The 13,272-nt window shown below is 40.8% G+C and overlaps 2 protein-coding genes across 3 annotated transcripts; both read right to left on the reverse strand.

Annotated features, from left to right (window-relative positions):
• Nucleotides 1–607: 607 nt before the first annotated feature.
• Nucleotides 608–6,734, reverse strand: LOC133026076 (histone-lysine N-methyltransferase SETDB1-A-like). 2 transcript variants are annotated; one of them, XM_061092910.1, is made up of 9 exons: nucleotides 6,685–6,734; nucleotides 5,523–5,697; nucleotides 3,779–3,885; nucleotides 3,223–3,684; nucleotides 2,976–3,131; nucleotides 2,675–2,873; nucleotides 2,499–2,572; nucleotides 1,051–1,241; nucleotides 608–956 (listed from the first exon to the last, which is right to left on the reverse strand). In XM_061092910.1, exons 2-9 carry the CDS (start codon nucleotides 5,690–5,692, stop codon nucleotides 858–860), a joined length of 1,458 nt encoding a protein of 485 aa, XP_060948893.1. In that variant the 5' UTR covers nucleotides 5,693–5,697; nucleotides 6,685–6,734; the 3' UTR covers nucleotides 608–857. The 2 variants fall into 2 exon arrangements, with proteins under 2 accessions (XP_060948893.1, XP_060948891.1); XM_061092908.1 differs by having other exon boundaries at nucleotides 3,223–3,699.
• A 1,364-nt stretch (nucleotides 6,735–8,098) lies between these two features.
• Nucleotides 8,099–12,617, reverse strand: LOC133025893 (histone-lysine N-methyltransferase SETDB1-B-like). The gene is made up of 7 exons (XM_061092683.1): nucleotides 12,287–12,617; nucleotides 11,063–11,408; nucleotides 10,812–10,964; nucleotides 9,705–9,906; nucleotides 9,537–9,610; nucleotides 8,681–8,871; nucleotides 8,099–8,584 (listed from the first exon to the last, which is right to left on the reverse strand). The coding sequence occupies exons 2-7, from the start codon at nucleotides 11,403–11,405 to the stop codon at nucleotides 8,489–8,491; spliced, it is 1,059 nt and encodes a 352-aa protein (XP_060948666.1). The 5' UTR covers nucleotides 11,406–11,408; nucleotides 12,287–12,617; the 3' UTR covers nucleotides 8,099–8,488.
• Nucleotides 12,618–13,272: the final 655 nt, after the last annotated feature.

Consider the following 13,272-nt stretch of genomic DNA (forward strand, 5'->3'; position numbering starts at 1 on the left):
ATACAGGTGTATCATGACCAGACAAACAAAAAAGTCTTTAGGTGCAATTGGAAAAACACAACAGGAAGCCTGCTATCTTGTTTCCTTTTAAAATGTTATCAACCCCACAATATTTTTTAGATTATTTAGAATTGCCCCGCGGAGACAAATAAAGTTGTTATGAATTGAACGGACAGGTCATTTAGACAATAATAATAATACTCTGTTTATTTGGCACATTTCACAACGGTAGCAGTGGATATTCAAAGTTAAAATAAGGCAAACAATAGGAAACAAACACAGTTTGAAGATTTCAAAACAAATCAAACTGAAATATGAAAATACAGTCATTGCAGATTTAAATAGAGTAAAAAACGAATGCAACTGTAAACGCAGTGGTAGGATTAAGATGGAGGATCTGTCAACACTTTTTACGTGCCAAGTTTATATCAACCTTTCCAGTTAGCTGTTTTGAATTATACTTGGCTGTAAAAAGTTGGTATTTCAATACTTTATAAAAAAAGAAACTCAACAGTTTGGCAGATAATTTTTCACATAGCAGGTCACAATGTTAAATTCATAACACAACATATGTGGCAACATTTTTTTATCTTTTTTATCATTTTTATGTACATGTAAAACAGCCGCTGCGTTTCTCATAACATTAAAACAATCAAATGAACTTAAATGAAATGCAACAATTAGTTTTTATTAAGGCACACACACACACACAAAAACAAAAATTAAATACAATTATACTTCATGTTTGACAGTTTCCGGCCATTACAGCCAGTGAGGAACCTTTAGCACCTGAGAACAATACGGCCTGGTTTGTTTTAGAGGAAGAAGTTCATTTGTGGTCGGATGAGGTAGACTGCTTACTTCTTCACCTTTTCCAACTCCATCTGCTTCCTCAAATTAATCATGTGTTTCAAGCGCATGGAGCCTCGGTAGAACCACTGCTTGTGTTGATCTTCCTGAGCATGAGAACACATCAACCCCCGTAAGTGACACAATCTAAAGGACAACACGTGGGGGGAAAATAAAATAAAGAATCCAGCTGAAAATTACCTTAAAAACGACCTGGACCAAGCTGCTGTCGACCGTCAGCACCTCACACTTCTTCTGCACGCCCTTATGTTCCGCTTCGATGGTTTCTCCCTGCGGATAGTGGGTCATCAGAGTGTTGGGCCAGCTTTTCAAATAGCCCGCCATGAATTTCTTGTGGGCGTCGTCTTGAATATCGTCCAGAGGGCACGACACTGTCAAAAAAAAACATTAGGAGTGACTGAAGGTACAGATTTCTGCTGAATGTACAGGAAGAATAAGCTCTTCAGTGCATGGGTGACCGTTCGTGGGAGCTGTGTATCAGACTCTAAAGGCAAATTTATGCCTCTCCGTTTTTTCTATTACGGACAGATAAGACCGCCCTATCCGTCGTGAAACGTCCACTCCGAGGGCGTCGGACAGCTTTTCGTACACGTCTGATTTTTCTAACTATCCGTCTTCATGTTGGAGACCCGACGGACCGCTCTTGGCTGTGATTGGTCCGCGAACGACATCATTTCCGTATGACGTCATTTCCGTATTTCCGGACCTCAAACTTCCTGTTTACATGTAGCAACAAACACGAACACAACTATGATTCTACGATTAATGTGGCGTGTGTGTTAAGCCAGCGGAGTTGTCCGGCTGACGGTGGCTCGTTAGAGCACTGAGGGCATGTGTGCACGGTCACATACGGTTATAACGAGCTTTCAAAACGGCGCTAGCAGGCTAGGCTAGCGGGCTAGGCTAGCCACCATGCTAACTGCGGTGGTAACAGTGCAAGAACCCGCCGTCACGACTTTAATTCCACTTCTATCATGACACTGTTTCTATAATACCGTCAGGTTAGAAGCAAACACTGGGTAGTAGTAGTTAGTGTCGGGAGTCCCTGCTGACTGTGTGTGGAAGCTGGGGGGGAGCTAGGTCCGTGTAGCTTCTAGCTACATGTAGCCTCAAGCAGATTCAAGCTGTGGAATCAGCAACACAGTTCGGAAACAAGACCGGGGAACCGCTGCGCTAAGAAACGATAACATCAGCATCTTGACCCGCTGGGTGTCACTTTATTTAGTTCTGTTAGTTGCCATGGTTCAGTGTGTGGGACGCAGGCCAACATGTCAACAGAGACACGTGGACTTCTTCTTCCCAAATGGGGTAGGCTTCTCTGAGCTCGTCTTCCGTTGCGCCACCTATGGGTTTGGCGGTGAATTTTTTCCGGACGTAGACTGACGGAGAAGTAAAAATCAAAAAGACTCTTTGTCTCCCGCTGAGACCTCTCCGAGAAACGGACACGTAGTAGTATATAAGAGCCTTAAGCCGGTTGATTGTCCTGAATCACAACCCAGATCAGCCAAAGTGCTTCTTCACCAACAGACCCCCCAACAACAGCTGTCACACTGGACCGAACGCACCTCCCCAGCGTCACTGAAATGAATCCACAATGACAACTTTAATAGGTAAGGACCTAAACTCACATGGTTGGCACACTAGGCGAAAACCATGTAAGGGAACGTAGATCGGAGTGTGGTCGTCGATAAAGATCAGGAACCTGGTAAATGGAAGAAAAAGGGAAAGTAAACAGTCAAAAAGTTAAATAGAAAAACTGGGTCATCTCTATTTATCACACAGACAGAGATGCAGACACACACACCTCATTTTGTTTTTCCTGCTCGGCAGCTCTGCCAGGACTCCAGGGAAGTAGTTCCGGTCAACTTTACTCTTGACGACCACACGAGCGCCGACGAACACCTGCTCAATACTGGACACTTGTTCCGAGGCGATGTGGTGAGCAGACACAAGGCTCTTCCCCTTCTCTACAAAGATAACCTTGTATTTCAGCCTCCCATCTTCTGCCGAGACAAAAATCAAAACAATTTTAAGCGGAGAACAAACGTGTTGCACTGTGTGTCGAGCTGCTGAACAGATTAAAAAGATATTACAGAAAATCTAACCCTTTGTTAGTATTTCCGCGATTTTGCCCGGTTGCCAGATCATGGGGTTCTTCCTGGCCAGGACTTTCATGTTCACACTGAGCTCTACTTGGGGAGCACTGGGGGGGGCCTTAGTGGCGTCACCAGAAGATGTGCATGGAGCTGTTACTCCTGTAACTACAAAAGGGAACAAGTGATTAAACAGACCGGTGCAATATAGAAGCAATAAAGCCACATTTTTGTTTGTCGTTTTTTTTGTGGACTTTACCTTTGGTGTTTACAGGCGGCGACGATTCTTTGGTTGTGTTTTTCTCCTCTTGCTCATGTTCCGTATTCTTCTGTTCCTTAGCTTGGGGTTCCAATGTTTTTGCTTCAGTGCTATCGGCTTCAGTTTTAGTGTCGGCTTGCTCACTCTCATGCTTTGTCTCGTGTTTTTTCGGAGACACATGATCAATTTTCCTCCTCTTTTTTGGCCCAGAGTTATAACTTGGATCTTGTGAATCACTGGATTCTTTTTCTGGTTCCCATAGTTCATCAGAATCTGCATCGCTCAAGCTGTGATCGTCACTGTTGGACATTGGAGTTGTTGGTGGACGTAGATCAAGCATCTGCAGGTCAGGCAGTCTGGTCAAGACCACCACTGGTTCCATCATTTGAAAAGGCTTTCTGCTTCCTTGCGGATTCTTACTTCCCAGTTGCTTTGGTGACAGATGAGTACGACCGGTAACAGCTGGAGAAAGACAGGCTTGAGTCACAGATTGAAAACTGACTCACACATAAATAAGCCATGTTGCCTGATTGAAAACAAATGACGTGCATCTTACCACTATCACCACAGCTGTTCTTGTCCTCATCAGAATCGGTGTCTCTGTACTCCAATCCCAGCAGCGAGTACTGTTTCCTCACGATGGCTTCACACGATGCCACAGACCTGCAGGACATCAGGACATTAACCCAAAGACATGAGGAATCAGGAAAAGTACATAGAAAGTACTGTGATGGGAATTTTTGTATTTAGATATGTATAATGACATTTAGTTAGAAGAACTTTACTGAAAGATGTATTTTGTGATCAAGACTGTAAATCAAGAGTTTAGCTCAAGGTAACTGTATGCATATTGCTCCTGGAAGCCTTTGAGATGTGGCCTCCTTAATCTAGTGTGAACAAAAGGGTTTCACAGCGGGGGGCCACTGAAGGAGACGGAGCAGATGGGCTTTTGGGTGTGACTGCTAGAGACGTTGGGTCTGAGAGGAAGATGTATTCACACCTTCCCTGACTCTGAGCAGAATCTAATGTATTGTAAGCCTGGTCAGAGAGGTGATTGGATAACTTGCTGCCTCTGTCTAAGGAGGGGCTTGTGTAGAATAAATGTTGTGCGTTTCCCTGGGATCTGGGCCATTGTGTTAAGTCTGTTGCCGTGTGCCTTGCGCCCCGTCCGCAGACGGTTAAAGAATTAAACTCCAGAATGATAATTGTATTGCTGTGTCCTGAATGAAAATTTCTATTACAACACTTAGAAATAAATGTAAAAAAAATGCAAATTCATTCTCATATTTTCATAACTTGATATGTCTCGTACGCAAAGGAGTTATGTTTATGTCTGTGTATGTTTGTTTTTTTGTTTGACAGCAGGATTGAATAAACATAAACACAAACATGAGGCACATGAAATGCTGGACCGACAGGAATAGTGGTTGTAATAGTAGACGGTGTGTGTGGCTCTTAACTTAGTGGATACTTTACCTTAAAGCACACACACCTTAAGGCCAATTTATGCCTCTCCGTTTTTTCTATTATGGACAGATAAGACCGCCCTATCCGTCGTGAAACGTCCTCTCCGAGTGCTTCGGACAGCTTTTCGTACACGTCTGATTTTTCTAACTATCCGTCTTCATGTTGGAGACCCGACGGACCGCTCTTGGCTGTGATTGGTCCGCGAACGACATCATTTCCGTATGACGTAATTTCCGTATTTCCGGACCTCAAACTTCCTGTTTACATGTAGCAACAAACACGAACACAACTATGATTCTACGATTAATGTGACGTGTGTGTTAAGCCAGCGGAGTTGTCCGGCTGACGGTGGCTCGTTAGAGCACTGAGGGCATGTGTGCACGGTCACATACGGTTATAACGAGCTTTCAAAACGGCGCTAGCAGGCTAGGCTAGCGGGCTAGGCTAGCCACCATGCTAACTGCGGTGGTGTTTTTTCCGGACGTAGACTGACGGAGATGTAAAAATCAAAAAGATTCTTTGTCTCCCGCTGAGACCTCTCCGAGAAACGGACACGTAGTAGTATATAAGAGCCTTTACCCACATTGTGCCCCCCCCCAGGTTCCCTGTGTGAGACCTTTAAATTATGAAAGTCCTTGAGGGAAGACATCACAATGTACCACTAGTTTGCTCATTATCTTTAACCTTGGGTATTGCTTGGAGGGACGGGTGTATGTGTGCAACACAGAGGAGATGAAGTCAAACTTTCCTCCACAGCAGGCACAATGCAAACACAACGTAAATATCATAAATGTAGTGAATTAGCTTTATAGTGTTGATACAGCAGCACTCACTCTTGGAGCTTCAGTAGATTGTCGGCCATCTTCTGTTTCATCTCCAGCAGCGACTGCAGCTCGAAGCGTTTCTCCAGCACCTCGGGGTCGAGCAGCCGGCTCTTTTTTACTTTCAGTCTGATCCACTGTTCGAGCTCCGCTTTGCTCATCTTCATCTCGTCCTCCTCCATTCTCACTTAAACACACACACACACACACGTAAAGAAAAAACTAACTAATAAATATTCAATCCTTATATAAAATCTATGGCACAAGAGCAGAATTAATACCACGAAATGATATGTTCTGCTCCAATGTTCTCTGCCAATAATGTGATATGGTATGAAATAGGGCTTTTGCATTGCATTCCCTGATTTGACCTAATTCTACTTTTAATATTGTAATAGATAATTTTTTAGATTATAGCGTTTGTTTCTTTTATGACCATCGTTTTATTATTCTCTGATATTTTCAAGTATTCTGATGTGTTATATTTGTACGGGACTCTGTAACTTTGATTTGGAAAGAGCTATGTGGATGAAGATATTATAATTAATGATATGTTATGATATGACGGTTCTTGTAGCGGAAGGCAAAGTAAGAAATTCATGTACAGGACTGTATATGACAAATAAAACACGTTGAACACTATAATCTAGTCCTTGTGGTTCCATTGTTTTTATGGCCCTTTGTGTAGTTTTTATTATGCAACTGTTTGTGTTTTGCTTACTGTTATTTCCTGTTTTCATCTTTAATGTTGGCTTTGTACAGCACCTTGTCACTTCCGGTTTGAAAGGTGCTTTATGAATAAAAACTTACTTACTTACATAAATAAATAAAGTAGCAGTGGACCAGGGGCTTTACAAAGAGAGAGAAGAGTCCCTGTGTTTTCGAGAGCTTGACAGACAAACTTCCCTTCATGTATTATCAGATGATTTCCAAAACACATTTATTTGATTTTGGAAGTGTACGTGTGAACACCAGGTGAACACACACATGTGACCCCCCCCCCCCCATCCCCTCCCACACACAAACACACAATCACAATTTGATGAAACAAGTCCCGCTCCTCCTCTGTCAGTGACGTAGATCCGGGATTAAACAACCACAACCACCGCTTCATCTTCTCTCCTGATGTGGAAGTTGTGAGTTTTTGTCTAAAGACCAATAAAGTGAAACTTACCTCCGAGCAGCTCACCGTGTTTTCAATGGCGACGTCTTCTTCGCCTTATGCTGGCGCTGCACCACAACGGGATCGACTCACCGCTGCCCACTAGTGGCTGAACACGTCACCAACCATGTGTAGTAACGTGTTTGGGAGTAGATTGGCCTATGTGTGGATGTGTTGGAGCTTGGTGCGTGGCCACAGACACTCAACAACACATGATGCTATCAAAACGATGCGGCTTATTAACATAAAGCTTTATATAACGGATAACAGGAGTTTTCCTATAAGAAAATCGAAAGATGAAAGCGGCTGACATCAAAGGTCAAAGAGTGTCATTCTTCAAAGTTTTTTTTCCTGATACTATTCCTCACGCTCACTTGCTATGTACGCTGGTTTGATGCCTTAGAAATGAGTAGCCATCTAGCCTCCTACGGTATAAATAGCCGATCTACCAGTGTCTCAGAACTGGTAATGAACATCAAAACTCTTCTGAAACAGCTCGATTTTTACTTTGATGCCCTGAAACCGGAACCCGCCTGTAATAAAACCACAACAGTTTTGCTCCGAGAGGCCCCGACCCCAGAGGAGCGCTAGGGGAACTCCAGTTAGAGAACTTTTCATGGGCCTTAGGTAGAACTGTAAGGGACTTTTACAGTAAAGACTCTTTGACACCCTTCTTACAACATTACGAGTAAATAATAGCAAAAAAAAAGATCAATACAACAATAAAAACGAATAAATGACAGTAAAAACGAATATGATAAAATTATGAATGAGATTGTGAAACATTTTCATGAACCATAAACAATTAAGTGACTAAATGTAATAAAAATAGATACACTTTATAGTTGATTAACAAATGAGCTTATAATTACATCTAGATTAACAATAAACTAATGCTTCTGTGACATTCTTTCTCTGTCATCAAAACACATAGTTGTTATGAGCTTAATGCCACTGGTGTCTTAACTTAAGGATGGAAACCTATATTAACACAAAAATAAAAATAAAGGAAAAAAACACTTTCAGTCTTAATCCTATTTAGATACTTATATGATGATAATGATATAAAAACGCTCAATATAAGAAGTTGATTTCAAAATGAATGCATTTCATCTTTCTTTGATCAGACAATTTCCTGTCGGTGCTTCTTTGAAGATTTTCCTCTTCTAGTTTTTGGTCTTTATATCTTTGTTTTCTATTCATATGAGTGAAGACGTAACCGCCGGTCATACGATAAACAGGTCAGGTGCTGAGAACAACCCACTATGTAAGATAAAAGTAAAGTGACAAAGCAAATGAGATGGTTGAATTTAATCCTATTCTTCCAACAGGTAATTAAAAGCTTGTAGACTGTAGCACATATGATGTAAAGTGTCGGACATGTTTATGGACACAGCTGACAGAAAACACATTGAACACATTTGAATAAGGATTGAAAAAACTGTATGTTTAATACATTTCTTTAAATGGGGCTGACAATGGAGCCAATAAACAATGTAGAACTTTTTAACAAACAATACTAATAATTAAAATAAGATGCAATATTAAATAGTACAAATCCACTTGAATGGGTTCTTTCTTGACTCCTGTCCTATCATTCAACCTAATTGAATGGGAATTCATTGAATTCTTTTGAAAAATATAGCTGGAAACAATTTACCAAACAAAAAAAACAACAAGGGTGAAAACATAACCTCCTTATTTCCTAATTCTGTTGTTCCAGCTTCTCAGAAACTTGCAGCATGATTGGAAAAACTTCCTTATTTTATGTTAAATCTCTCATGATGCATCATATTTCAGATATATATATCAGAAATCACTTCCCCTCATTCTCATTCGATTCCAATATCCTTGCCATGTGTTGCTGCAGTCTTACAGAGCCGCGGTAGATCCACTGCTCGAGATGATTCGTCTGAGTGTGAGACAAAGACACCACATTAAGTCAAAACCTGTCACATAGAAACGACACAACGTCATAAGAGCACCAGCCGTCTTCAGTGATACTGACCTCAAATTCGACCATTATCAAGCTGCAGTCGACCTCTTGCACCTCACAACTCGTCTGGACTCCATTCAGCTCGACATGCACGGTCTGTCCCGCTTTGTACTGGGTTGAATGTGGGAAGGGCCAATCCTTCAGGTAGCGCTTCATGAAACACCTGTGATTGTTGTCAGGAAGGCCCTCGAGAACGTCCTCCACTGTCGCAAAACAAACAGTCTGTCACTCTGCATGGACGTCTCCCCCAAAAACCATAATGTTCATCTAATGTACACCAAACAGGGAGCTACTCTTTGCTGCAGAGTTACATGAGGACAGAAACTCCATGAGGTTCCTTAAACGCACCATTTAACAAACACATGATGAGAAAACAATCGGGTGAAAGACTTGTTCTCTTCAGGGGCTCACATGATTAATTTTGCAGTATGGGCATCATGCGAATCTTATTTAATCACCTCTGCTTTTCTGTTAATTTCAATCAAGCTCTCCTCAGGGAAATGCATCACTTCCTTTCCAGCTGTTTCACAATAAAATGTTTCCAGCAGCTCAAGGCACATCCTTTCTTCCTTGACTTCACTTTTAATGTGAAACTCAAGCAGGAAAAAGTGAAAAATATTTCTGTTAGAGAAAAGAAGCCCAGAGAAAAAAAGAGTAATGACAATGAAATGATTTTGTTTTTGCATTGATGGATTTTGTGATGTTGAAATGAATGAAACACTGAATTTATCAAAACATCATGGAGGGTGATTTAAGGTCCGATTGACAAAAAAAAACCGCATTAACATCCAATTAAAACTGCAGCAAATCATAAAGTAGGGAAGCCTCCACCCAGAATACAATGAAATAAAACAGAGTTAACACTTACATGGTCGGCACACCAGGTGAAGAAGAGGTAAACTAACATAGATCGGTGTGTGATCATCCAAAAAGACCAAGAACCTGGAACGTAAAATGTGTTTCAATCAAATCAAACCTTTACAAAAGCATTTGAGTCTTCAGCGATTGTGAGGTGTTAATGTAAGGAGACACACACCTTAAGTGGTTCTTTCTACTTGGGAGCTCTGCTAAGATACCCGGCTGGTACAGGGGATTGTTGGTTTGAACCCGGACCACCACAGGAGCGCCGATATACAGCTGCTCCAGCGTCGGTGTTTGGTCGAAGGCGATGTGGTGTCCAGAGACGAGGCTCTTCCCCCTTTCTTCAAAACCAACTTTGTACTTTATCCGTCCATCTTCTGCAAAGGAAAGAAAAAAGGTCAGGGGATGTTATCTGTCATTTTTTGGCTTAATTGTGTTTTGAAATTAATTTTAAAAAAGCACACATTGTAGCTGTATTGAAATAATGTTCCTGCTCACCAGCTACTCAATAATGATGTTAAACTCATTCTTCAGGTTGCTGGACATTCAACTGTCGCTGTCACTGACACTTTTGAGGCTGAGATCGCCATGACTCCTGAGAAGGATCCTCAGACACCATCATTTTTCAAGAACCAGGTACCGATGTGTCCGAATTAATTGTATTTAATGTCTTTACTCTTTGGTCATTGTAGAAGTGATTGAACTTGAATCTACATTTAGTTTTATCTTATTTCAAATGTATTTATCAAGCACATGCTGGTTTTAGTGGTTTTATGGGGACCAGTCAGGGTGCTTTTAGAAGACCAGTCTCAAACACACCAGTCAGGTCTCTTGTTTTTGTGGGGACCACGGCAGCTGATTCATAAAGTACACATTCAATTACACATATTTTTTATCTTTTCTGTCCTTAATCTTATAAAACACCATGTAAGACACATGTCTTTGGGCTTGAGCTGAGTTTGCATTCTACCAGTCATACCAGTTGTTGGTCACAGGTCAATTTCAACCAAAAGCACAGGTCTCTTAAATTGCACTGTATCTGTGTGTAAGGAAAATGACGTGTATACATTTTATATATTAAATATTTAGTCTTCAATGTGTCAGAATATTGTTTCATCTTCAAACTGCATTGTTGCTGAGCCAAGAATCCAAACAAAATATAACTTTTGATTTATTTTGTTTTACTGGTGTTTTAAAAGGTTTATCATCATTTCCTACAGTAACATGTGACAAAAACTTTGATTTGATTTGATTTTTGATTTGAACATATGTCTTTTTTTACCCTTTGTCACTATTTCCAGTATTTTTCCTCGCTTCCACGTCATGGCCCTCCGTCTGGCCAGCACCACCATGTCCACTTTGACCTCTTCCTCTGGCAGGTTAGGACGGACCTTTGATTCAGGGTCGAAGCTTGGGGCGGCCACCACTTCAGCCCCTGTGGAAAATTATTTTCATGAGTGTGTAGTCACAAAAAACTAAGAATCATTGTGTGTTTTCTTCTGTGAGTGGTCGAAGTGGCGTTTGAGAGCTTACCGTTGTTGTTGTTGCTGCCGCTTGTTGACGCTGCTTGTGCTCTCGGTGCTTGTGCTCTCGGTGCTTCCCTCCTCACCGTGTTCGGTTTGTTGTTTGACACGGAATAATCTGAATCACTGTCATCATCTCCGGGCTCCACCTGCATGTCAGAGTCCGAGCTGCTGGGGGACTCGTCTTCACTGTAGAACTGCAGCGGCGTCGGGGGCCGTAGAGCGCTGATCTTATAATCTGGGAGTCTGGTCAACACCACCACTGCGTTTTTGATTCGATCATCAGAGTCGTTCCCCCAATGAGTCGCCTCACTCATGGTCTCATTCATGGTCTCACACAGAGAGGCAGACATTTTCTGCAATGAAAAAGGATTTAGTGAAATTGAGACTTGCAAGCAAATAAATAATACCTAGAGCAGGGAACTGCAACAATTTGGATTATAGATTAAATTGAAAGAAAAGTAGCAATTATTGAAATAATAAAATCACCAGTTTATAGCTAACAACTTTGTTTTTCTCTGGAGTTAATAACTGTAGTTTGACTCTAACGCTTTATACCTTAACGTTATATATATATACATGCATAAACTGTTCATATCATTGACTGTATATAAATCTGAATCAGAATTCTTTTTATTGCCACGTATATTTTCATATATTGGAAATTGCCATGGTGTGGTTGGTGCACTGTACATAAAAACAAAACAACAATATATACAATAAGACAATATATACATTAAGAGACAATATATACATTATGGTCGATTTAGCTCTGAACATCTCATCTTTGCTTTTATTCTGTGACACACTTTGTGTTGTTTGTTTGTACAAACAGTGTCATACAAGTTGATGATTGATCTCTGTAGCAACACAATATTTACCTTATGATCCTATGTTGTGACACATTTGACCTTTATCATTACAGTGACTACCTTTAAATAATGGTGATTTGAAGTTATGTGTTAATAACAGCAGACAGTAGAGTAGCTGCTGCAGGAAGCTGGTTGTTAAAAGATAAATGATTATAAATGTGTCTTGCACGGTTTTTGTCACACACAGCTTTGTGTCTTGCACAGTTTTAACTCATATTAATAAATAAACGACTCGCACCAGGTGTCGTGAGGTGCAAGTTTACTCTGATTGCTAATTGCTAACAATAGGTAGCGACTCAGTATCGTTAACGTTAGCTGCATTTATGTTAGCTTATTTTACTTATAAGACTTGAACAGCTCACCTGTACTTGCTTCCGGGCTGCTTCAAAATAACAAACAGCTGTGGTCACATCACAGTATTGTGTGTTGTGATATTGTGATGGTAAACATGAGCTACATTAGCTACTTGGCTAATAATAAAGCCCAGTGCTACATTAGCTACTGGGCTAATGTAGCATGCTAGCATTGACACAGCCTCAAGAAGAAGCGTCGTCTCGTTGTCGTGTGGGAGGAATGGAGTTGTTCTTCTGCTCCGATGGATAACAAGCGTGTGAAATAATATACTCAATATAAAATACACAACTTCCTTCAGCCGATCCTTGCTTCTGCCATTTTACCTTCCTGTTGCCATGGTTGTTGTCTTGTTCGCGCTCCACTGACACCTAGCGCCGTGGCGGGGTACTGGGAGCCAGCCACACTCCAGGAAAAAGTTCATTTAGAATACAAACTAAAAACATGTAATTTGCTAATTGGTTATTCCCTGAACAAAACTATATTCTTCATGGTTTCTTTATATCAACATATTGGAATTTTATTTCTTTGACTGAGCACTGCAATCCCAATTACATTAGTCATCTTTAAGTTTATAAATTATAAGGATATTAAAAGTTAAGTGTAAGGAAAATATAGAAAAATATGAAGGGAATAAAAATGAGTATATACAGTGTAAAAAATATGAAAACTAAAGATAGAAGAAGGGAAGATAAAGAACAAAGTCACAGAAGAGCCACAGGGTAAACTTAGAATAAGTCCACAATTCAAACCCTTAAGCAACAAACAGACTAAACAGACTTCAAACAAGTCGGTAAATAGATAAGTAAACAAGATAGTGTGTCTCAGTGTCAATATTTACGAATCTATTCCCCTGCAGCAGATATCATCACTTTTGACTGAGCTCTTTGACTTTGCAAAGAAATACTGTAGATCTTGTTATTGCCATTTGAAACAGGGACTGGGTGAACGTCCCCGGTTGCAGTCGGGATCCAGCCACAGACGACAGAAATGCATC

The sequence above is a fragment of the Limanda limanda genome, chromosome 19 (assembly GCF_963576545.1).
Source record: "Limanda limanda chromosome 19, fLimLim1.1, whole genome shotgun sequence".
NCBI classification, from domain to species: domain Eukaryota; kingdom Metazoa; phylum Chordata; class Actinopteri; order Pleuronectiformes; family Pleuronectidae; genus Limanda; species Limanda limanda.

Excerpts from the sequence above, each read along its gene's own strand:
- LOC133026076 (XM_061092908.1), bottom strand. The coding sequence starts at position 5,692 with ATGGAGGAGGACGAGATGAAGATGAGCAAAGCGGAGCTCGAACAGTGG. Across the intron at positions 3,700-3,778 it reads GAACAGCTGTGGTGATAGTG|CCTGTCTTTCTCCAGCTGTT; the intron begins GTAAGATGCACG and ends CTGTGACTCAAG. Across the intron at positions 2,573-2,674 it reads AGCAGGAAAAACAAAATGAG|GTTCCTGATCTTTATCGACG; the intron begins GTGTGTGTGTCT and ends TCCATTTACCAG.
- LOC133025893 (XM_061092683.1), bottom strand. The coding sequence starts at position 11,405 with ATGTCTGCCTCTCTGTGTGAGACCATGAATGAGACCATGAGTGAGGCG. Across the intron at positions 10,965-11,062 it reads CGGCAGCAACAACAACAACG|GGGCTGAAGTGGTGGCCGCC; the intron begins GTAAGCTCTCAA and ends AATTTTCCACAG. Across the intron at positions 8,585-8,680 it reads TGATAATGGTCGAATTTGAG|ACGAATCATCTCGAGCAGTG; the intron begins GTCAGTATCACT and ends TCTCACACTCAG.